Source organism: Oryzias latipes, chromosome 15, assembly GCF_053564925.1.
Source record: "Oryzias latipes strain Hd-rR chromosome 15, Olatipes_Hd-rR_3.1".
Lineage (NCBI taxonomy): Eukaryota > Metazoa > Chordata > Actinopteri > Beloniformes > Adrianichthyidae > Oryzias > Oryzias latipes.
The window spans coordinates 22,044,639-22,068,840 of NC_136251.1; the positions used below are offsets into that span (position 1 = coordinate 22,044,639).

The following is a 24,202-nucleotide window of genomic DNA, read 5'->3' on the forward strand; positions in this document are numbered from 1 at the left end:
ATAGATTAAACTAAAATCTATTCATTAGGAAACGAGCCGCTGCTTGCTCCATTAAGCTCCTGGGTGACATCACAGTTTTTAACGGAAGCACACCTAAGACTCTTTCAACCTAAAGGTCTTTAGCGTTCTATGCTAATCCAGAGGCTCGTTTGTATCTTGTTTCGAGCATTATTGACTGTGTATTGGAATCCAAACGTGTTATATATGAGTTATCTTATACAGTCGGTGATTCAAGCATTTAATATAATTCGCAGATTTGCAATACATTCCCTGCAAAACTGAATTCTAAAAACATGGGTAATGTTTGGGGTTGCTATAAACGGCATCGTTTTTTCCGCACTATTTAAAAAAAATTAACCGCTTATATCATCAATGGTATTTGTTTGTTTACGTTGTACTGACGGATGGAACAGTGTAGTAACGTGTAAGCGCTGGTGAGATTTATTTTGAAATTATACCGGACATGATCGTAGTTGAGCTAAAAACAAAACTTGACTTTGGTCCGCCAACTTCTGTGTGCTCAGCCAGGCAAAGCATGAGGTCTGATGATTATCCCTTTTTTCCTCTCAAGAATCCTGGAATATGCGGTGTTTTAGTTCGGATTTGATGATATTGTCAGAATTTTCTTTTTAACTTGATTTTTCCCCCCTTTTCTGCCAAAAAAGGACCAAAACGGAACGTTAGCTTTAACAAACAGCGAACTCCTCCTCTCCGTATCCCTCACCTCTAGCTCTACCGTCCTGTGAAGGCTGCTAGCTATGGTGTGATTCTTGTGACTAAGGGAAGTTCTAATTGACATTTTCATAGCTGAATGGCTTCAGCGTCTGCCTGTCAGCTGTTGTTTAACACCTGCATGCTTAAACCCATACCATAGCCATATTTTGAGCTCCTTGTCGGGAGGAACCGCTATTTTCTTTTTTCAAGGCGGAAATAACCAGACTCTCATCCGCCGCTTTGTAGTTCTTAGCTAAAAAAAAAAAAAAAGATGTCCTTCTTTAATTTTCGCAAGATATTCAAGTTAGGGCCCGACAAAAAGAAGAAGCAGTATGAGCACGTGCACAGAGATGCCAATCCAGAGGAGATATGGGAAATCATTGGGGAGCTGGGAGATGGTGCTTTTGGGAAAGTCTTCAAGGTGAGTTAATGTGTTTTAAGTTGTGGTTTAAAAAAATCAATTTATTTGGTGTACATGTCCAGCTTGGTGACTCAAACTGCGTCGTGTGGACGTCACAAGAAAACCTTAAGCTTGAAATGACAGCTCGTGCACAGCTCCTCAGGCCTCGTCTTTCGTTAAGCTCTCTAGCAACTTCTATTTTCCTTTCAATAGGTTTATATGGCTGCTAACTCGTTCAGACTCTTGGTTGTTATCCTGTGAAGGTGGAATTCACTGTTGCAACCGAGAGTTCACAAGCTAGGTCGGAAGTATCAGGCGCGTGCGTTGTTTTTGAGGTCAAAAACATGCCCTGCTAACGCATTATTTTCAGATTTGAACCCCAACTCACCCTTTCCACAGAAAAGCCATTGAAGTCACTCTTTTCCAAAGTTGTTTGACATTTAAAGAAAATTGGTGATAATGTTACACTTTTTTGTACAAGGTTACAATACAAGAGGTTAAAATAAAAGTTCTGCAAACAATGAAGCCATTAGTCTGTTTACAATTACAAAACAGTTGGCTCCATATATATTTTGCATATTTTACATAGAGCTTATTTATGGCACAACACAATCCTGCCTTGAAAGACAACATGGTGACTCACTATATATAGTTAGAAATTATTATTATGAATCTGCAACCATAAAACCTGTAGACTCATCTTTTTTTAGTTACCTTTGTATGACATTTCTGCATTTAAATGAGCTTTTTGAATTTTTTTAAACATGGTTTGATGTAGTTTAAAAAAAACCAACTATAACTGTTAAGCTAAGCAGGATAGTTTAGTTTTTATAAACTTATGAAGGCTTTCATGTTTTGAGTTAATATATGATGTTGTAATTGATTGTGAAATGGCTTCTCTCCGTTCGCCTCTTGTAGTTCCTCCCTTCCTTCCTTCCACCTTTGTGATCCAGTTTTTGCAGTTAAAAGCCCATTTGAATCTCTATTTGCCTTCATTTGTTTTCAAGTCCTCTTAGTTGGTTGTTTGGTTAACCGTTTAACTATTGAGAGAATTTGTTTTCATAGGGTCATGTTATTCCCTTTAGGCCGAGGCATTTCTCAGCCATCCACTGGGTGTCTCATTTAGGTGTGGTGGCTGTGATCTGACTATGGTGTGAATCAGCTGTTTTAGTGGGAAACAAAGGAAGAAAGACAAACAGAGGGTTTTCATTCATTGATTCATAAAGCATGGTCTGTATCGCAGCTTCATGGACAAGAGGTGAGTCATCTTTAGGTCCCCAAAACAAAACAAACTACTTAGACAATCACTTTATAGAGGGAGTCATTAATAAATGTGCTGTTCCTTTTTATTTTGAATCTTTGTGGTTAACTTATTTTCAATGAGAAATCTGGATTTGGATCGTCTTTAAAGGTAATGACACTCCCTAAAGTCAGATTTGTTTTCTCCCTAAAGGCAGTTGAATTGTCAATAAAGGGAGAGTGATGGCTTTCTAAAGCTGACATTAAATCAGCGTATGTGTTAGCAGTGGTCTGTCACACAGATGTCAACCAGCGTGAGGGGAAGGCGTGTGTCACGGCGAATGTGCAAATAGGATCTGACGCAGACCGTTGGTGTTAACTCTCCCTCCCTTTTCTTTTTTCCCTCAACTCCCTGACATTGAGTTGGTCTCCATAAACACTGGGTCCAAGGCTGGCCTTAAAATAACTTTGCAGCTCCTTTTTTCCCTCTGGGCGTTTTGGGCACTTTGCGATTGTCTGTGTTGGACCCTAATTTGGACAAACACACCCACTAAATGTGAAACCTATAACTTTAGGTTTGACCCCGAGGTGTGCATTTTACAAAGGGAAAGGAGGGAAAAAAGAGGGAAAGAAAATGGGATTTATAATCTCGGTTTTGTCACAATAGGTGACAGATTGTTTTGTGTCTATAAAGGCCCACTCCAATCTACATTATATCTATTCTAAAAGTGTTCCCAGTGTTTTTTATTTTGTTTTTTTTGTCATGATTATCTTGTTTTTAGCCACAAAAAGGAAATTTTTTCAATTTTTCTTGGACATACATTCTGCTGACTGGAATTAGTACATAGAAAAAATTGCAGCTGAAATATGGGGGTGGAGGAAGCCCGTCCCCACTTCCTGTCACCCATCTATTTACAAGCTCACCTGGTGCAACTAAAATGATCAATATTGGAGCTATCCAGCCGTACAGTTTGGAGCCAGATACATGGATCTAGTTGTCTACATGCAGATGCGTCTGAATAGTGCACAGCAGGGAGCTCATGGCTTGCCGTAGTAATTGTATGTCACACTTACAAGCTTTTATTTACTGCATTGTTTTTTTTCTGCTCACCTCACAATTTGAATAAAGACATTCTCAGAAATGCTATTTTAAGCTTAATTTTCTTTATAAATGTCCTCCTTTTTAAAGCAATTTTTTCTAGTATTCATCAATATGCATCCCTCTTTTAACCTCTCTCACAAAGTAATGCAGGTTAAATGTTGTGTAATGTAATATAGAAAAAAAGAAGTATTACCCCAAATGTTCAACCAATCACTGTGTCCTTTTTTCTGGTTTATTTCTGTCATTATGTGGAGAATAAAATAAAAGATTGCTTACCTTTTTTAAATGTGTTTCAGGCTCAGAACAAACAGAACGGGACTCTTGCAGCTGCTAAAGTCATCGATACAAAATCAGAAGATGAGCTGGAGGACTACATGGTGGAGATTGACATTCTGGCCTCTTGTGACCACCCTCACATCGTCAAACTGCTGGATGCCTTTTATTTTGAAGCCAAACTTTGGGTAAGTCATTTTGTGCCTTTAGTGAGAGAAACATTTGTTGCCAGATCCTCTAAGGATAAAAAAAGAAACGGGAAGACGGTGAACCAGAGATGCTTAAATTCTTCTTAAGCGACACGTTTGATATTTTGAGTGATTTTAAAGCACTTTTTTGACATAAACTCTACACAAGAAGAAGGAAATGCAATAGATTTTTCATATTGATAATTTTCTGAGCAAAAATGAATATGTTGAGTACGCACACATAAAGCCTATCCTACAGATCTCCCCCCTGTGGGCTCAGAGGCCCCAGAGCTATTAGGACTTGGCAGGTGGTGTCATGTGACTGCCCCTTGTGGACTGGTCACAACTATAGGAAGATAATGGAGTCACTTTTGTGGCTGGAGAAAGTGCTGGTGAATAATTCAGAGCTGCACGGACTTCTTGGCCCTGTGTTTAAGCAGGATGAAGTATGCTTAGGTGCATGTGTGTTTTATGTGCAGCCTATTTATTCTTAAATGGCTTTTAAGTTATTTTATGGATAACTTTATTTGCTTGACATTTTGTAAACCCATAAAGAATCCTAATACACACTGTAAGTGAGAGTGTCTTACTATTAATATGAAGAACAGGTATGACCACTCCAGGTATTCTTTGTTTGAGTCCTTAAATAGAGGGCGGTGCTCAGTTTGAGATGTTTCTTTTTTTTATAGAATCAAACAATGTGAAGCATAGCAACAAACTAAACTGGTTTAATGATTTATTTCTGTGCAGCTAAAGGCACAACCTTTGTGTTTTGGCTTATAAAATCAAGAATCTATGCAAAAAAAAGTTTTTCTTTTCTACAAATCTTCTGTTTTTTTATTTATTTGACCAGGAAGTCCCTGGAGAGACCTGGCTAAGAGGCATTAGCACACACAGGCACAGAAAAACAATGCTACCAGTGCAAACAAAATAAACAAATCAAAGCTCTCAGATTTAAACGTACACCAGGGCTCCAGACTGCGACCATTTGGTCGCATTTTGCGACCAAAATTTGAGAGTGTGCGACTGAATTTTACATCCAGTCGCACATGTGCGACCAGTAAATTTGCCTCCCCCATCCTCCGTATTTTTTATACATTAAACGTGGAAGGGGCAAGTCAATGATCAATGAAATAATCAATGAGACGCGAGCGCACACGCACGCAAACACACACACAAACTCGCACACATACTCATGAGACGAGAGCACACACTCGCGTAAGTGGCTAAAATGCGTGTAGGGGGAGGGGCCTAAAGATAATCGAGCGCGCGTAAACATCTGTGGGAAGGAAACGGAGACAAATATCATCACAACCTGTGCGTGCATCTGAGCTATGAGTAAGCGAACAATTGATTCGCTCTTCCGACCTGCGGCTGGTGTACCAGTGCCAGAGTCTACAGCAGGGGTCTCAAACTCGCAGTCCGCGGGCTATTTGTGGCCCCCACCTTGAAATGAAAGTTTAATTTTAATGCGTCCTGCCAGTTTGTATGAATGACGCACACGAATCTGCAGCGAGACTGAAGGAGAACAGGAAGTTGAAGTTCAATTCAGTTCAATTTAGTTTTAATATTCCTCTCCCCCTTAGTATGATCTGTGTTATTATATATTTTACATTTATTTGAAGGTTTTGTAATGGATGTAGCCTATTTTTAATCAATTGGTATTTTAAATTATTTCAATTTCTCACTTAACTACAAAAACCATCAGGACACATGTCCCATAATGCATTGTTTTGTAGTCATAGGGCAGCTTTCAGTCAGTTCAGTACTAAATTTCCAGCTGCGTTCGGTTGGTTGGGGCCTTGCTGCTCCCGCCCCTTTCTCCTGATATTTTTGTGATGATTGACAGGTGATTTTGGAGCAAAAACAAAAATATATGTCACACACCAGGAGATCTGAACAGCGTTGCGTCCACCTGGGTGATCTCAAACATGCTTATTGTGCGTCTTGGCTGCACTTGTTTGGTGTCACCAAGATAAATTTCCATCAGTTTTTGAGCCCCTCTCTGATCTCGGGTATCTGTATCGATTGTTCTGATATCCAGTGAACATCGCCCGTTCTTTTACAGTTTACCTTCTTCTGTCAGTTTACCTTGTTGTTGCATCTTCAAAAGTGCAGATTAAAATGTGACACTGAATTAGAAACAGCACATTGTAATTTCTGCATCTATTATTAAAGTATTTATTCATAATACAGTGGAAATTAGTAGATTTGGTTAGAATGTTGATTTACGGTATGCGCCCCTAAATTTTCTGGTTGTGCCCCTAAAATTTTCAGTTGGGGGCCACAGTGCTCCGAATGAAAAAAGTTAGTCTGGAGCCCTGTACACAAAGATGATGTATCTGTTAATTCAGTTTTTTTGTTAAATGTAGAAAGTTTATTATAAAACAAATTAGTGTTCAAGAATGATTTTATTTTTTTAAAGCAATACATTTTAATGTGCAGCTCAAAGCTTGTGATTGTCTTCAACAAATTCTCAGTTAAGTATCAGATGAACCTCTTTTGTATGAAAAGATTTGTATTTTTTTTTTTTTACATATTTGTAAAAATTCTAGTTCTTTTTTAAAGAAAAGGCCACACAGTGAAGCTTTTGTGTGTAACTCGAGCTTTAACTGTTAAACGGAACATTACTTCATCATTTTTTTCAGATTCTGATAGAGTTCTGTGCTGGTGGAGCGGTTGATGCCATCATGTTGGGTAAGTCCCTCATTCAGTGAGGAAAATGGAACAACTCCATAAAGCTGGGCTCTCTCTCTTTGCTCCAGAACTGTGTGCCAGCTCTTTTTTATTCTGTCCTGGAGCCTTGACTGTGGGATTCCCCCCCCCCCCCCCCCCTTTATCCTGGGTATGAGAGGCCCTTCCAAGTGTGTAATTATCCTAGCTCATGTTTCGAGGGTTGCTTGGTCCATCCAGCCTGTAGCCTCCCATGTGTGTCTTGCTGTGAACCTTGAAGAAGGACATTGTTCTGACTGGTATAGATTTGTCTGGTATTGTTTTACTGCATGTGCAAAGAAAGGTGGGGCTTGTCCTCTGGTTGCTATTGGATACCAAAAGAGAGTCATGTTTAGCCTTAATGCATCCAGATGGCCCTGTCTTGTTAATAGCCTGATACTTGCCCCACAGAACTGGAGAGACCCCTGACCGAGCCCCAGATCCGAGTGGTGTGTAAGCAGACCTTGGAGGCTTTGGTCTACCTCCACGAGAGGAAGATCATCCACAGAGACCTGAAAGCTGGAAACATCCTCCTGTCTTTAGATGGAGAGGTGAAACTTGGTAAAGCATCTCCCTCCTTGTAGAAGAGGAGTTTTGTTTTGTTTTTTTGTTTTCTTTTTTGCCATTTTCCGATCATTTGCAGAAACGGAGAGCCTGCAAACCAGGACACTATAATGACTCATTTATGTGTCATCAAGTTCAGAAAGTAAAAAAAAAAAAGGAAAGTGATGTGTTTCTCACTGACTAAATCACTTAAATACAGGAGTTGTTATATAATTCCACAAGTGAAGTATTCACGTAGCTGCTGTAGCATCAATAGCTGCTTGCTCCTTGGTGATTCATGTTTTGTAGGCAGAGGGCCATGGAGGAGCCTGGCAAACAATAATCACCAAGCTGGGCGTCAGGGATTTAATTGATCTTCCATTCTATTTAAAAAGCAAAGGGAAAAAGGATACTCTGACATAGATAAGAGATCTATTGAAGGACGTATGAGAACCTGAGAATGTTGTGATTCATTCTGGAGATCAGATTTAGGAGAAGGCTCCAAAATGGGTATTGGTGTAGTTTATATTGACTTTTTACTGATCAAGTTGGTAAATCGAGAAGATTTAGCTTACTTCTGTAATGAAAGAAGCACTTTTTACTTTCAGCTGACTTTGGAGTGTCTGCTAAAAATACCAAGACGTTACAGAGAAGGGTTTCTTTCATCGGTACTCCATATTGGTGAGTCATACGGCCTAAAAAAAAGCCATCTACCCCTTTCGTCGTTGGTGCTTGGAACTTGTGTTTCAGTTAAATACACTTTTTGTTGCTCCAAGACCTGCTTCATGACAGCCTGACTGAATTGTTTTAGGATGGCTCCAGAGGTGGTGATGTGCGAAACTTCGAAAGACCGTCCGTACGACTACAAAGCCGACATCTGGTCGCTGGGGGTGACCCTGATCGAGATGGCACAGGTTGAACCGCCCAACCATGAGATGAATCCCATGAGAGTGCTACTGAAAATAGCCAAGTCTGAGCCTCCCACTCTCATGCAGCCCTCTCGCTGGTGAGATGCTGTGCTAGTGTTCATTAAATAGAGATTTCTGGGAGCTTTTTCAGGTTTTGAAGTTTTATTATTGTGTGGGGAAAGAGGTGAAAGGAGAACCCTAAAAGCAGAGTTTTTACAGGCCATTGCAAACCTTTTATTGCATTTATTCTTAAAAGGTCTCCAGAGTTCAGCGACTTTCTACGGAAAGCACTTGACAAGAATGTAGACAACAGGTGGAGCCCGCTACAGCTCCTACAGGTGAGCTGCACCTTTTTATAAATGTACTATTATCCCCAAGTTTTGTTTTGCCAACTGTTAAAAATGCAGTTATTCTCCAACATATTGTTCTTTTTTTCCTCTCTGCATAGCATCCTTTTGTCAGCAGTGTATCTGACAGCAGACCCCTCTTAGAGCTTATCGCTGAGGCCAAAGCAGAAGTCACAGAGGAGATTGAGGATAGCAAAGAAGATGAAGAGGAGGAAGAGCCCGACACACCTATGGTGAAAGCTCTTAATCATTTAAACACATTTATGCTACTTTCACAGCAGGCTGGGAAACGCGTGTTCAAGTGACCACTTCCAATGAAAAGTCTATGTAAGAACACGTTTCAGGCTCTACGCATTCACAAGTTTTTAAGTCCGGTTTCAGGCTTTACTTGCAAAACGTGCAACCGTTGAATAGGCGTTGAAAGTTAAACCCGTTGAACTTTGACCAGTCAGAGAATCAGATTTGGTATTGACGTAAAGATGGCGCCCTTTCCACTACATGGAAGTGCCAACCATTTGAAAATGGATCATGAAGGAGAAATGAAGAATTGCTGTTTGTGTCTGACCAGAATTGTTTGATGCCAAGTCTTGATATATCAGAATAGAGCTGTGAAAAAAAGCTTAGAGCAAGATTTGCACCACTTTGACATTTTGCACAAAGCCTCTGCCAACTGTGAGTACACACACTAGTATCAGGTAGCAACAGTCCAGTGTGAACACTGTATGCTAAAATTGTGTTTAAGAATGCTTATTTAGCATGATCTTGAATGTGCATCACATGCTCGGTGTGTACCAAGGATTAAAGTAAATGTTTATTCGAGTCGATTTTGGGCCTCCGAGAAACTAAACCTTTTCCACTGATGGTTTCAGGCGGCTCCTGGCCACAAGCGAGTGCCATCAGATGTCAGCGTTGCCAGTTCAGAAGATGACAAAGCTCTACCGACTCCCCCAACTCTGGAATCTGTTACAGAAACGACGGAAGCTGAGCGCACAGAGGACAGGGCCAGTGATAAGCTTTCTGATGAAGGACTTGGAACGAGTGAAGTAGATAAGAATGAAGAGGAGAAGCTCAATGAGGTGTCTGATGCCAGTAATGAAGACCTGGCCTCTTGTCTGAGCCAGAACAGCAAGGACTTTATATCCCAAGATTCCATGCAGCCTAAAGCAGAGGAGGATCAAGCAGAAAAGGTCACAGATGGGGATGTAGTTTTGGAGCTAGAAACACCTGGAGAAAAGGTGAATTCCCCAGAACTGGTCACAGACGATCAACAAGCAGTGGATAAGGTGGACAGTAGAGACATGGAGCAGAAGAAGACGGATGAGAAGAAATTGGGGGATGATGCAATTAAAGTACTTGATGAAGAGGAACCAAAGGATGTGAAACAAGAGGAAAAACAAGAAATGGACAATGAAAAATCTCTAGAATCACAAGATGAAGCAAATGACATGACTTCTACCACAGAAACCACATCAGAGAAGGTGCCACAGGTGGAAGAAGAAACCAAGGAACCAGATGAGACAGAGTACATTCAAGAAGGCATGGTTAATGGCAGAGATAAAAAGATGGATGAATATGTCACAGAAGCAGAGGGAAATCAAGTCACGACATTAAGTGTGGATGAGTCCTCCACTGATGATCTTGTAGAGAACAGGAGCTTAAGTCATTCAGAGGAGACGCCAAAGGAGGAAGCCTCCAAGGAGCCAGAACAACCAGAAAGTAAGAATCTAGTCACAGAGGAGTCTAATCTGCAGGAGCAAGGGATAGAAAGCTCTCAGGATTCAGAGCAGACTGCTAAAGATGAGGAGAAAGCAGACAACAGCTCTGTCCCTGATGCCGTCTCTGTCCAAGAGAGTGAAACGGATTCAGAGACCAAGACGGAGCATGGCAGCCCCGCTGTCATCAAGTCAGACGTGGAGAAGGACTCGGATTCAGGAAGCAGCTCTGCTGCTGACGGCAACAGCCTCGACCTCAATCTGTCCATCTCCAGCTTCCTGTCCAAAAGCAAAGAAGGAGGATCTGTCTCTTTGCAGGTAGTGAAAAGTCATCTAGAGCTCACCAAGCTAGATCATACAAACTCTGAAAGCCTCTTTTATTTGCGTAGGAATCGAAACGTCAGAAGAAGACCCTGAAGAAGACGCGCAAATTTATGGTGGACGGTGTGGAGGTCAGCGTGACGACGTCAAAGATAGTGACGGATAACGACACCAAGAATGAGGAGATGAGGTTCTTGAGGTGCGCCTGCCTCCCATCTGCTTGACACTCTGTCAGTCTAAATGGGACGTGACCCATTTAACAACCCTGCCTTAAATAGTTTCTCTTCCTATCACAGCTTTTAAAAACACCAGATGGGTCGTCTGCCATGATTAATTCGGCATTGTTACTGCCATCTTCCAAGCTAAAGGCCCGTACACACCGGGACGAATATTCGCCAGGCGTTATTCGCCAGCGTTTTTCGCCACGTTTTTTGTGTTCACACCCAGGCGATTTTCGCTGACGATGAGTGGAGTGAACATGCAATTTCATTCCCTGACATTAGATGGCGCTTAATGTAAAACAGAAATACTCCTGTACACAAGGTGGCGCTGCGCAACTTTACGCTTCTTAAAGTCGCTTTTCACTCAGAAGAAGAGAGCAAGTATTTACACGCTTGTCAGAATCAAACAACGAAAACATGAATATTTCAAGCACCAGTAGGTCCAACTGGTGCTTGGTTCGGGGATATTTTAGAATGTCCGTCATTATTGCTTCGCGGCAGTGTAGACGCTACTTGGCGTCTATCTTCTTCGCTGGTATGTGTGCTCAGCAAGGCAGTTTTGTGTTTGAGCGCCCCCAAGTTGTGTTTTACTGTAACTTCAGAAGCTCCAGACACGTGAGCAAAAGCGCCATTCTCATTGGTCGAGTAGATTTCGACGCGACGCGTCGAAAAAAAAAAACGAACCCGAGGCGTTTTTTTTTTTGACGCTTTAACGCGTCGCGTTTTTTCGCGTCGGTGTGCACACTCTCGTTGGTGCCCTTTGTTTAGTCACGAGGCGTTAAACGTCGGCGAAAATCGCCGGCGAAATTCGTCCCGGTGTGAACAGGCCTTAAGACTTGGTTCTGTACAGAAACTGTTTGATTTGTTTGCTGTGTTTGAATACAATGTAAAAGCACATAAATTTATCAAATATTGTTTCCAGAGGATGGATTTGAATCAGAACAGGGCAATAATATCACTTTCTGTCATTGGAAGTAAATATAGGGAGACTATGTGGGGTTTCTGGTTTGTGTTCAGGCGTCAGGAGCTAAGAGAGCTGCGTCTTCTTCAAAAAGAGGAGCAGAGGGCCCAGCAGCAGCTGAGCAACAAGCTGCTGCAGCAGAGAGAGCAGATCTACCGACGCTTTGATCAAGAAACTACTGTGAGTCCATTTGGGTGGCTACTTTTGCTTTTCCAAACTCAAAAGTGAGCTGCCGCGTTGCGAAATGGGGTGAGAAAATAATCATGAAAGACCTAAGTGGGTGGGGTGTTTCTTTTTATTTTTAGATTTACTTTTGTACTGGAAGATTTCTGTTGACATTTAAACATCAGTTTCCACATCATGTCTCAAATCCAATTTTTGTTTCTTGTTGCTTTGTTTTTTATGTAGGTAAAGAAGCGTCAATACGACCAGGAGGTGGAGAATCTAGAGAAGAAGCAGAAGCAGACCATCGAACGCCTGGAACAGGATCACACCAACCGGCTCCGAGACGAAGCCAAGCGCATCAAAACCGATCAAGAAAAGGAGCTCTCCAAGTTCCAAAACATGATGAAAAACCGGAAGAAAGAGGTAGGGTCCCGCATGGGGGGAGGGCCTGCAGTTGGTCTTTTTGGCTTTGTTTGCATGACATTTCTGAGCTTGTGATCCAAAGCCTTGCTGGTATCTCATTGTTTCTTCCTTATCTTTCCTCCTGCTCTGTCCTGTAGAACGGGAGTACAATAGATAGCAACTTGCAGGCTGAACCATGTTTCTCTGTTCCTCTGTGTTCTGAACATTGAGTTCACTTTAGATTTCTAAATTCTTTTTAAAAAAAACAGTTTCTACTCTTTTCAAGTCTTTCCTGCTCGCTAGAATCCTTTTGATGCTTTGCTTGGTGTTTTCAGATGTGGTTTTAGATTTTCAGCTTTGCCTTCTTTTTCCTATTTTTTTCTGTTTTTTTTGGAGGTTGATCTGTGCTTTCCTCATTCTGGGTCACAGACTGATCGCAGGTGTCTGTATTGGCTTATGTCACTTCAGGCCTCTTCTCATCATTAAAATGTTCTCATTGTTGTTTCAAAAATGTTCTTAAATGTGTGTTAAACTAACTTTGTCTCATTTCGAGTGCGTGTGGTGGCTTTGGTCGGACATGTATGACTTTTCTGAGAGGTGTTGGGTGTCTGTGGGTTTAAAAAGACGAGTATTGCATCAGAGTAACTGATTTGGGATTGTATGATAAAACGCTCACTCCCACACTTTGCTTCCAGGGGGACAGATTTTATGCAATCTTTAAAGGTTGAGTAACAGTTTTCCAGCAACAAAAGATTACAGGAAAGTCTGCCTCTTGAAGCAAAGACGTAAAACTCAGAATTAATTGCCAAACAGTTTCAAATCAGTTACTTTCTTTTAATTCTCTTTATTGTTTTTGAGGCTCTAATGATCATACTTATGGGTGCGGGAATCAATTAAGCGGTGAAGGCGTTGTTGAGACTAACGTCTGGTGGCATCCAAAGGTTTCCTTTGACTTGAATCTAACACAGGCTGTTGAATCTGACAGCTCTGATGGGCTGTGAAGTTTTTTATCCTAATGAAACTTCAAATGCAGATTGTGGAAATGAAGCATGCTGACATTAAACCTGTTGGTGGACGGATGCTGGAGCTCTTGCCGCTCAATCCAGGCTATGCATGCGCCCCGCCGTTGCCCAGCTTTGTTAGATTTCCTTCTCGAACAGTTTGCATCAACCCGTGTCTGCATACTCACGCACTGTAGGCCATTAAGGAGGTCGGACAGGCCCCCAAAAACATGAGACAAGACCTCTTGAAACGTGTAAAGGAAGACCTGTCGCTCCTCAAGACGGTTGAGGTAAAGAGCAACTCTTTTATGCCTTACTTTTTGCAAGTCCTACACAGACTTTCTCTGTTTTCCTTTTTATTCTTTCTTTTTTTACTTGTCGTGTGCGCACGCGCACAAACAAAACCCGGCAGTCTGCAGCTGCGCTCCACTTTCAAACAAACCCAATTTCTTTATTATGCTTTCTATGATTCACAAGAACTTTCACATTTGTCAAACTAAATGTTTCTCAAACACATTCCCACAGTGAAAACGTACAATTTTATATACACATTTTAATAAGTTGTTTTTAAAGTCTGCAAAGTAGTCATCTTTTGTTTTGTTTTTTTACTTTAATTGTTAATGTTTTAAGGCTGTAAAAGCCCTCACTGAGCACTTTCTTTACAAGAAACTCAGCACAGAGGAGATAGATTGACAATGGGCTACAGCCAGTCAGGACCAATTCATTGAATATGAGAATTGGACCCAGTGAGTGTGACCTCACCAGTGGTAAATGGTTTACTTCTGGCTCCAACCAAATGAAGTCAGTTCAGTCGCCATTTTTTCCACGATATGGACTCCGCCGTGTTGGAGCCGGTCTGAGTCAAAATTTCAATGGAACCTTTTTTGCCAATCAGGGGTGAGTTTGTTGGTAGGCCACACCCCTTTATTGTAAAAAAAAAAAATCAGTCTTTATTTCAGGACAATGTTTGGTTTTTAACACAGAGTTAACTCTAACCTAGTTATGCAAACATTCATCCATTTGAATCCCTTCAGGGTTCTCTCCTAACTGAGGCGATTTGAGAACATTTTTTAACGCTTATTAACATTTTCTGTTAATCATCGACGGCATTTGCATTAAATGTAGTTTTTCAGTGCATTCTCTGGTATTAACAGAATGAAAATGGAATGAATATGTTTGTGGACTCATCTGTAAATGCTGCTTTTTTTAAGTTAAATTCCCTTCCTCCTAACATTTGGTCAGAATGGCGCCGTACGCTTCGAACTTACCAACACCCCCCTCAATAGCTGAATAGCTTGTTGCGCAGGAAGGAATGGAGGGAGTGTTGTGTTTCAGTGTGTGTTTGTACGTGTGTGTGTGTGGGGGTTGGTCGGCCTGCTGTGTGTTGTCTGACACTGATCAGGGTGAGTGCGCTGTGTGCTCTCCTCCGCAGGCAGTGGCCCAGGTTATGATACAGTCTTTTCAGTTATCTTCATGCGCACTCTTCAACGCTCAGATGCAGGATGTAAGTGCCCCCCCCCCCTTCCTCTCGCCTCCATCCACCCCCTCAGTTTCTCTCCATCTCTGGCCCATAATTAGATGTGTGTCAAGTTAAATGACGTTTGTGGTGCTTCACTTTTACTTTTAGAGCTGCACATGCAAGCACCAACAGCACCGGGCATTTTGTGCTTGTTGTTGTTGTCGTTGCTGTTTTTATCACTGTATTTGTGGGGTGACTTCCTCTCCTCTCTTTTCATGTTCAGTATTTCTTCCTACACCAGTTCACACCTGTCCCACATCTGGTCAGCGCATTTCTTTGCAGCTTTGTTTGTTTTAAATGGGTGGAGTCTGGTACGTCCAGTGTTGGCGCCGTCGTTGATCCGCTTCTGTCTGGATCCGTGTCTGTACCCAACATCCAGTTGTTCACAGTGCAGAGCGGGTGATGGTAGAATACCAGTGTGGCATTCTTTTGCTATTCTGTAGGAAAACCATGTCAAGGAGAATGGATTGTCTCAGCACGTCAGAGTAGCACAGACTTATGATTGATGGTAGGAAGAAGGCAATAATCAGAAATAAAATAACAATTCACCTGATATTGAATGATACAGATGTTATTTTATTTAAGAATGTGGTAAATTAATCTAGTTTCAAGATTATTTTTTGCATTATTCTTAGAAACCTGCAACTTTTCTTTATCTTCCTGGCCTCTTTTTTTATTTTTATTTTTCTTTTATTTATTTTTTATCCCTGTGACAGACTGTTGCATTATAGACTCCGTTGAAAATTGTGTCTTTGATGTCATCAGAATCAGAATTCTTTATTGCCATTGTACATATTTATACAATGAAATTGTAGCCGCCTTGAAGTGGAGAAAAAAAAAGGTGAAAAATACTTTAAATAATCAAAAATATGTACAACAGTTAAATACAAGTATGAAAAGAAATTAACATGTTTTCTGATGATGGAGAACATGTATAAAGAAAAATAATTGTAAATAGCATTTCTGAATATTTCTTTATTCATATTGTTGTGAATCAGGATCGGATGTTTGAAAAAGATTGTATTTGTGACATAGAAAATACTCTGGGCGTGCCACAAGCTCCCTGCTCCGCTCCATTCTGATTGATGCATCTGATTATAGACGACTTGATCCGTGTACGTCTTTGTTTTCCACATCTGAACTGGCGTCTGGCTCAAAACAGTATGACTGTATAGCTTCAGTATTGATAGCTGTTTTTGTAGCACCGGTAATGTTAGCTTGGGAGTGTGAAAGGCTGTAAGCTAGCGAGAGAAACAGAGTGGTGACAGGAGAGGGGTGGGTGTGGTTGCTCCATGTCAACAGTCCTGTCTAAAACTCAGAGGCGAATTTATGATGAACTACAGCTGCTCTGCAGAAACCGTGTCCTAGAATATAACAGGTATTTTTTTTATTTTTAATGTCCATCGTAATTAAAAGACAACTGGGACGGCTTTTACAATAGATCAAAAGATGATCGGAGTGGATCTTTAAGTTTGTTTTATAGTCATGTCAAAGGGAAATCTGGCAGACTGCTTGCTGTCAAAACAAGGGCTGGGTTGATAAAAATCGATTTATCGATGGGAATCAATCCAAACTTAATAAATCAATAATCGATCCATAAAAATAGAGATTGATCTTTTATGCTTTCCTTTTCGGTGACCTAATGCACAACAGCAATAAAGTCAAAGTCCACTAGGAATTTTGCATAGAACAGCTAATGCTAACGCTTGTTCAACCTAAACATGCATTGCTGACTAAATAGAAAGCTTTATATACTTACAGGCTGGAATTTTCCAAACTCTTTTAAGGAGACTTTTTTTGTTTTTTTTAAGTAACCATTTGTGGTCTAAAGCACAGTTTGTGCTCAAATCTTCTGGAATGAAGTATAATGCTATAGCGCGAGCTCCACCTAGCTTCTCCGTTTGAGAAACCATGTAACACAATGTAACACTATATGGTGTTAACAATCTCATTGGTTTATTCTTTCCTCTAATACATTTTATGTATTTGAACTGTATCAGATTAATATGAATATTTTCAAAACATTTATAGATTATTAAGGTATCTATACAAATATGTCTAAATATGTAAACCATGTAAGCGGATCGAAAGAATCGACAAAAGCGAGAATCGAATCCACCCAGGCTGTGGGGAACCTAATCAAATCGATCCAGGAATTATTGGTGATACCCAGTTGTAGTCAATACCTGTTGTTGTTTTTCTTAGTGTCTGTTTTGATCATAAATAATGGTAGTTTTTGAACTTTACTGTCTGACTCTGTTGTTTTTCTCCTTGATCTTAATCCAAGAATTGTTAAACTCCTCTTTGTTTCGACATTTACTGTGCTGGCCTGGCCTCTGGACAGCGTTGTTGTACATGTAGTTATTGTCTTACATAAAAGTCCATAAGACCTTTTCCTTCTTTCTCTATTTCCACCGTGGATTGTTGTCATCCATGATCCTTTCTGAGTCCAGATGAAGTGGCCTCTTTGTAGGGATGGGTATCAACACAACTGCTTCTCCAGTGCTGATGGTCTCTAAGTACCATTAAGCTTCAGGATCAATGGTGTAGCTGGAAGCAGACATGTGGAATTAATCAAATATAAACATATTTATAATTAAGCTGCTTGGTTTAACTGGATCTTGTTTTTCAAGATCACTTTTATGAGGCACTAAAGACTGTTGAATGTTAGAAGACAATCTGACAAAATGCTGTATTTTTACAACTGATTTAGTAAGACTGGAGATCTGTCCCGGTGTGGGTACCGGATGTTCTCGGGTTGCCGGATGTTCTCGGGGTCCTTCAGGGTCCTTCGACCAATGATGACGTCACACTGTTTGATTGGCTGTAAGTTGCCACGACCAATGAGTTAACGTCGCGAAGTTTTTTTTAAAAACTTTATTGACAATTGCGGTATCATACATTAACAATGACATTAACGTTAACAACGAACAATAACGATGTAATCAATATTGCCTCGAAGATCAGTCACCATTGCCAAATATAACATATTGACATAGAAAATAAACAAAAGAGGGGAAAAAAAGAAACAATGAACATAACACACAAATAAATACAAACACAAGTAAAATAAAATAAAGGAACATAGAAAAAATCTGAGTAGTCTAATACTAGTTAAGTTAGGGGTACTCGTGAAGTTTGTATTTCTGAACAAAACTAAGCAATTTCAAGCCATTCTTCTTTTTCATATAATGAAGTGATTGAAAGCAAAAACAGAGCTCTTTATTAAATGTTATAAAAGTGATTTGGTCTTCAAAACTTGACCTTACCAAGATGGCGGTGCTCTCCTCCCATGAGGAACCACGTGATGTCTCGTCTAGTGATATAACTCATTTGAAGGACCCTGAAGGACCCCGAGAACATCCGTCAACCCGAGAACATCCGGTACCCACACCGGAATGTATTCCTTTCTGTTATTGTTCAAACGTTATGTTCAGATATGGCAAGAATTTGTTTAAATATTGATTATTTGTTTTTTAAACCATTGCCTTGAGGGCAGAAACCCAAAGCTGACGTTTAAGGGTTTTAAAACATTTTCTTTGTAGCAAGTCAAATGTTTATTATTTTTATTTTCTAAATAAATCAGTAACTTACCTATTTTTGCACAATTTTGTTTATTAGTATAAACTGTTGAGACACTGGATCTCCTGATTATTATGTCATGGATAAGTTGGGATCATTTTCTGCTTTTATCCAATCGCTCAGTCCCACTTGGTCTTAAAGCCCCACTCTGATTATCATTTCATCTATTTTAAAAGCGTTTTTAGCGTTTTTAGTCATAATTCATAAACCTGTGTTCTTTTCTGGGACTTGGTTTCTGTAGAGCTGCAGTAGTTCATTAGAAATATATTTTTTTCACTATTTAGAGTTTATTTTTCAATTTTGTCTACAAACATGTTATATTACAGGGAGAGATATCCTATATTCGTCACGCCACATTGAGTGTTACAGTGAAGCTCGTTCTTCACATTTGTAGAAGTGTGTCTTAAGAAGCGATTTTGGTCAGTAAAAAGTGAAACCATTAATCATGATTGTAAATCAGAGCATTAGCAATTGCTAGAAATGTTGCTAGCATGGATTTGATATGCTGGCAAAGGTTCTGTGTACATTTAACTTACTATGGAGGCCTCAAACTTTTAGGATTAAGAGCTGAAATTCATCCACCCTAAGAATTGGCGTGTTATTTGATGTCGTGTCTTGAGCCACTCACTTTATACACTCTTCAAATGTAGTATACAAGACTGTGCAACAGAATAAATAGGTCAGAAGGAAACAAACCTGAACATTAATTCCGCCTCCGTTTTTTCTACGGCGTTCCAGCCGCAATGACGTTTCTAAATAATTTTATTTTTCTTGTTGCCATTGTTATTATGATAACAAATTGGGGCATCCTTGGTTAAAACTGTCAATACATTTGTGTCTTTAATTCTGTAATTTTAATAATAAAGTTTTAACTTCATAGTTTTCTGTATTGGCAGTAAAGTGACTCAACACTTTGAGGATACCCATCCCTACATCCCTTATGTGTTGTTTGAAGTGGATGAAGAAATGGCGTACTTTTATTTCACAAATGTCTGAAATTCATTTGCACTGCAGCATTTTGGGCTCTTTACTGCCCCCTGCTGAAGCAGCTGTGTCGTCTCCTCACACTGGTTCTCCTCTTTGTGGCTCCTCAGGAGCAGGAGTTCCTCCAAAAGCAACAGCAAGAGCTGGACGGAGCGCTAAAGAAAATCATCCAGCAGCACAAACTGGAGATCGCCACTATTGAGAGAGACTGCCTCAACCACAAACAGCAGCTGATGAGAGGTAGTTTGAAAAACAAAAGAAAAACAGAGCATATCTTCTGCTTTGATTTTATACAACTGACTGTCATGGTAGAGCAATGTGAGTGATTCTCCATTTGTCTACCAAGTGTTTAAAATCGTCTGGGGGGCCGTGTTAACAGCCTGCCCAGCTTGTGTTTTCTGTGTCTTCCCTTTAAAAACACGTCACAAAGAATAACAAGCGTCTGTTTCGTACACATACGTGATATGTTTCTGTGTGCACTCGTGTTTTGCAGCGAGAGAGGCGGCCATGTGGGAGTTAGAGGAGCGCCACCTGCAGGAGAAACACCAACTGCTGAAGCAGCAGCTGAAAGACCAGTATTTCATGCAGAGACATCAGTTGTTAAAGAGGCATGAGAAGGTAAAAGGACTGCATATGTTTGATTCCCTGCTATTGCAGGGTTTACTGTCATGTTTTTGTTTTGTTTTTTTTCACCTGCCTAAGCTTCTTTTTAGTGAAACACACCCGATCAAGGTAATCGGAACTAGATGGAGCAGGGACAACTGGAAAAATCAGTTTGACACCACTGGCTTGGGAAATATTTCAATTTCTTTCTTCATTTTGTCATAGTGTCCAAAGAAGTATTATCAACAAACCAGCAAGTTTCTTTTAATTGTGTCTGGATTTTATCTCGAATTATATTGATTTTTTTTTTCAATTCATTTAAAATCTTAAAGCTGCTGGGAAAACGTTGGCTGTTTATATATTTTTCTTAATAGCTCTTTGAAATATAAATGTAAATTTTGAAACTTATATATTTTAACTAATATTAAAACATTTTAAAGACTTCATATTTATAGAAAACTTAATGGTTGCAGTAACGAGAAACAAAGTTTCATCATTGGGAAATTTAGCTTTGAAGAGAAAAGGTAACAGCTCCATCTAGTGGACATTGAAAAACATGTGAACATGTCAAGCATCCATTCAGAGGAATGTGGTATTTTTTTAGTCAGTTTTAATGGAATAGGTTTAAATTTAAGAATCAAGTGTGTGTCTTGGCACATACACACACTTTAACCCCTAAGAAAAATGATTTTAAAAAACCTTAAGAACCAAGAAAAATCTAAGAAAAAAAACCCAAATACCATAAAATGTCTTTAGAATTTCCATAACCCAAATCTCTGTTTTTGTCTATCAGGAAATGGAGCAGATGCAGCGCTACAACCAGCGCCTTATTGAAGAACTGAAGAACAAACAGGCTCAGGAGAAAGCGCGTTTACCCAAAATCCAGCGGAGCGATGCCAAGACGCGCATGGCCATGTATAAGAAGAGCCTCAGGATCACTGCCACAGCCGCCATCACCCCAGAGCAGGAGAGGGAACGGATCAAACTGGTGCAAACTGCTTCTCCTTTGATTTTAGGAAGCAGGGTTTTTACCATCACTGTGGCATATGCTCTTTAAGTTGAGCCTAAAGTACAAACCGTTCTTTGAAACCAATTTGTTAAGTAGGGGGCCATTTTTCCACAAAACAAAACTCATGAGTTTTTCCTCAGTCTTATCAGAACACTTTCAGAATCTTTGCAGCCTTAGCTATTTTTATTTTTGTGTTTTTCTTCCAGTTTGCCGTACAGGAGGAAAAGAGGCAGAAGAACGAGAGACTCCATCAGCAACAGAAACACGAGAACCAGATGAGAGATCTGCAGCTGCAGTGTGACTCAAACGTTAGGGAGCTGCAGCAGCTGCAGGTACCAGCCAGTACTCACTCACTCACTCACTCACTCACTCACTCACTCACTCACTCACTCACTCACTCACTCACTCACTCACTCACGTTACCCTATTTTCAAAACTATAACTTGCTATGTCCGCACTGTAAGTTCCAGCAAAATAAAGAAGAAAAAACCACATATAAGATACACTGAAGTATAAGTCGCACTTTTTGAAGTTAAGTGTGACGCCTCCAAACAATTCCACCGAGCCCGTAAAACTGTAAGCCCGAAAGGCGAAAAACTAAGTAGGACTTCTTCTTCTGCATTGATTTCAGCAGCAAATATTGATACAGACACCTACAGTGCCCTCTAGCAGTTGTTAGTGGGAAAATACCAAACATCAGTTATTTTATTTTTATTTTTTTTAATTTTAAACTATGCAGGTGGCATTCCTCTAAGTTAAAAACATGCATTATACTCTGAAAAATATGGTAATTTCAAGCAATTCCAGCAATAATCTTTTTATTCTATTAATTCATAAATTAATTAGAAGATAAAAGAAAATAATTCAATCTTCATGACATTATAATTAGTCCTAATGGACCTATTTATACTAAAAGTACATATATGCAGTACACGTATGACACATTGAATCTATTAGATATGCCTGTCAAACAGTTTGATTAATTTGCTTGAAAGGAAGTGGAAAGAAGTGTCCGTGTTTAATCCCACCCGTATTACGGTTTCCTCAACTTTTTTGTTTGTTTTTGTTTCCATTTAAAGTTGGTGAAGATCCACTCTAATCCTAAATGGTGTTTTGAACATTTAACATGTTCTTGTGGCTTTTCTAATGATGGAGGATGTATATAAATGAAAATTTAGCTCAAAATTGCATTTTTAAATATTTATTTTTAATTTAAACTATTGTGAATCAGGAGCAGACGAAAAAAATGTTGTTTGAAAAAGAGTTTAATTGTGATGTAGAAAATACACTGGGTGGGCCACAAGCTCCCAGCAACTGGGAAGGAAGTGGGGGCAGTGTTGCTCCGTGTTAACGGTTCTGCCCACAACAGGCGAATTTCTAATGAATTCCTGCCGCTCTGCAGAAACTGTGTCCTAGAAAACCTAATCATGAGGAAAAGACCACTGGGAACGCTTTGACATTAGATCAAAAGAGGATTGGAGTGGGACTTTAATACTCAACCAGCCCAAATGCAGAATATTTATTAAGTAACAAAGATAAAATGCCTACTGATTATTATCAGTTGATATTATTACACTATTGCAAATGGGAATGATATGTTTTACTGATAAACTTTTGCTCATTTTGACTTTTTTCAAGAATGAAAAATGCCATCTTTTGATCGAACACGAGACTCAGAAGCTGAAGGAGCTGGATGAAGAGCACAGCCAGGAGATAAAGGAGTGGAGAGAAAAGCTCAGACCCAGGAAAAAGGTATCTTCACTTTGCACTTTGATTTGAAAAATTCACGTCTCCTGGAAATCCCTCCATCCTGTCTGTATGCGCTGCCCCCCGCAGGCCCTGGAGGAGGAGTTCACACGGAAACTCCAGGAGCAGGAGGTCTTCTTCAAGATGAGCGGGGAGTCGGAATGCCTTAACCCCACCACCCAGAGTCGAGTATCCAAGTTTTACCCAATACCAAACCTGCACAGCTCCGGCTCCTAGCAGTCCTGTCAGACTCTGTCTGTGCTCGCCGACTTCCTAGTGGGACAACTTCTTTCAAGTTTTCCGTTTCCGTTCCACGATCAGCGAGCATGACGTGCCTACGCATCACCGCGGTTTCTACTCAGCTTGCTGGGAAACGTCTAATGTATTTTGCACCTTCTTGAGCAAGTTGTAATGGTCGTTTAGGTGAAGCCGTACGCACAGTGTAAACGATCTCCAGTGCCTCATGTTTGTTTGTTTTTGCTTTTGGACCCTTCCCTGTGTTTTCTGCTGCTCGCACTAAAAGCATCCTCTTTTGAAAGTTTGCACTCGGATAACTGAATATCATTTGTGCTCACAGCCACAATGATGTCTAAGCCTTTGTCTTCGACTGATAGAAAGCCTTTTACTGGAAATCCCTTTGACTGCATGCAGGGTCAATCTTACTGAAGGAAAAAAAAAGGCTTCAAAGATTTTTGTAGGATTTTTTTTTGTTTTACGGCTGTGCAATTTTCCATGCGCTCCCTGTAGCGTCGTCACGAGTCAGTTAAGGTCGCGCATTCAAATTAATATGCTGTGTTTTGTGCTCGGTACATTTAAGGTTTATACAAATGCTCAGCAAGACCCTTTTAGTTTTATGATTTGACAAAAAAATATGTTTATTTATTGATACATTAGGTCCTTTGATTGTCCTGCAACTCCACCCTTTTCTGTTCAAAGTTTAGATGGATTTTATTGAATTAATTTTTTTTTTAAATCTTTGGGACATTTGGAGCACCGTCATCACAAAAGTGATTTCCCGCTAAGTTCTAATGGAATGTAAAGCTGTTGATTTGCACTGTTTTTGCCACGCAAGAGGAAAATTATGCAGTTGTAAATGTTGTCTCACTAAAACTTTATTTGAATTCACAGCTGACACAACCATTTCTATATTTTTGCCTGCCTTTTTAACCACTTTTTTTGTTTTTAAAAAAGCTTTTATCAAGTTTTCCATACCCTTTTTTCCGACGCTGTAATTGTTCTTCATGCTGAGGTTAATTCCAGGGTATTAACTGTTAGAAATATGTGTGAACATAAAGCACCCAGCTATATTTTAATAACCTTTTGAGTTTTATTTTCAGTGCATGTTGATGGACTGAACCTTTCAAATGAACGCTGGCTTCTGTTACCAGACAGGATGTTGATTTTTCTTTTTTTATCATTTAACACATGTCGGATGTCGGAACAAATGTGTCTTTATAAATTGATTTTATTTTCCTGTAAATAGTTTGAAACTTTGGATGGACCTGTTTTTTGAAATAAACTATCAAAATGTCAAAAAGTGCCAAAAAATA

General features: G+C 39.9%; 1 protein-coding gene across 4 annotated transcripts; it reads left to right on the plus strand.

Moving 5' to 3' along the window:
* Nucleotides 1-469: 469 nt before the first annotated feature.
* slka (STE20-like kinase a) lies at nucleotides 470-24,200 on the plus strand. 4 transcript variants are annotated; one of them, XM_011484400.3, is made up of 20 exons: nucleotides 470-1,135; nucleotides 3,752-3,916; nucleotides 6,565-6,613; nucleotides 7,040-7,189; nucleotides 7,780-7,852; nucleotides 7,983-8,177; nucleotides 8,336-8,417; nucleotides 8,528-8,659; nucleotides 9,296-10,456; nucleotides 10,528-10,658; nucleotides 11,698-11,821; nucleotides 12,050-12,229; nucleotides 13,407-13,499; nucleotides 14,642-14,713; nucleotides 19,405-19,534; nucleotides 19,788-19,912; nucleotides 20,691-20,885; nucleotides 21,113-21,238; nucleotides 22,545-22,658; nucleotides 22,743-24,200. In XM_011484400.3, exons 1-20 carry the CDS (start codon nucleotides 986-988, stop codon nucleotides 22,887-22,889), a joined length of 3,594 nt encoding a protein of 1,197 aa, XP_011482702.1. In that variant the 5' UTR covers nucleotides 470-985; the 3' UTR covers nucleotides 22,890-24,200. The 4 variants fall into 4 exon arrangements, with proteins under 4 accessions (XP_011482702.1, XP_004077392.1, XP_011482704.1 ...); XM_004077344.4 differs by lacking the exon at nucleotides 14,642-14,713; XM_011484402.3 differs by lacking the exon at nucleotides 13,407-13,499.
* The last annotated feature ends 2 nt before the right edge of the window (nucleotides 24,201-24,202 follow it).

Excerpts from the sequence above, each read along its gene's own strand:
- slka (XM_011484400.3), top strand. The coding sequence starts at position 986 with ATGTCCTTCTTTAATTTTCGCAAGATATTCAAGTTAGGGCCCGACAAA. Across the intron at positions 8,178-8,335 it reads CTCATGCAGCCCTCTCGCTG|GTCTCCAGAGTTCAGCGACT; the intron begins GTGAGATGCTGT and ends TATTCTTAAAAG. Across the intron at positions 14,714-19,404 it reads TCAACGCTCAGATGCAGGAT|GAGCAGGAGTTCCTCCAAAA; the intron begins GTAAGTGCCCCC and ends GTGGCTCCTCAG.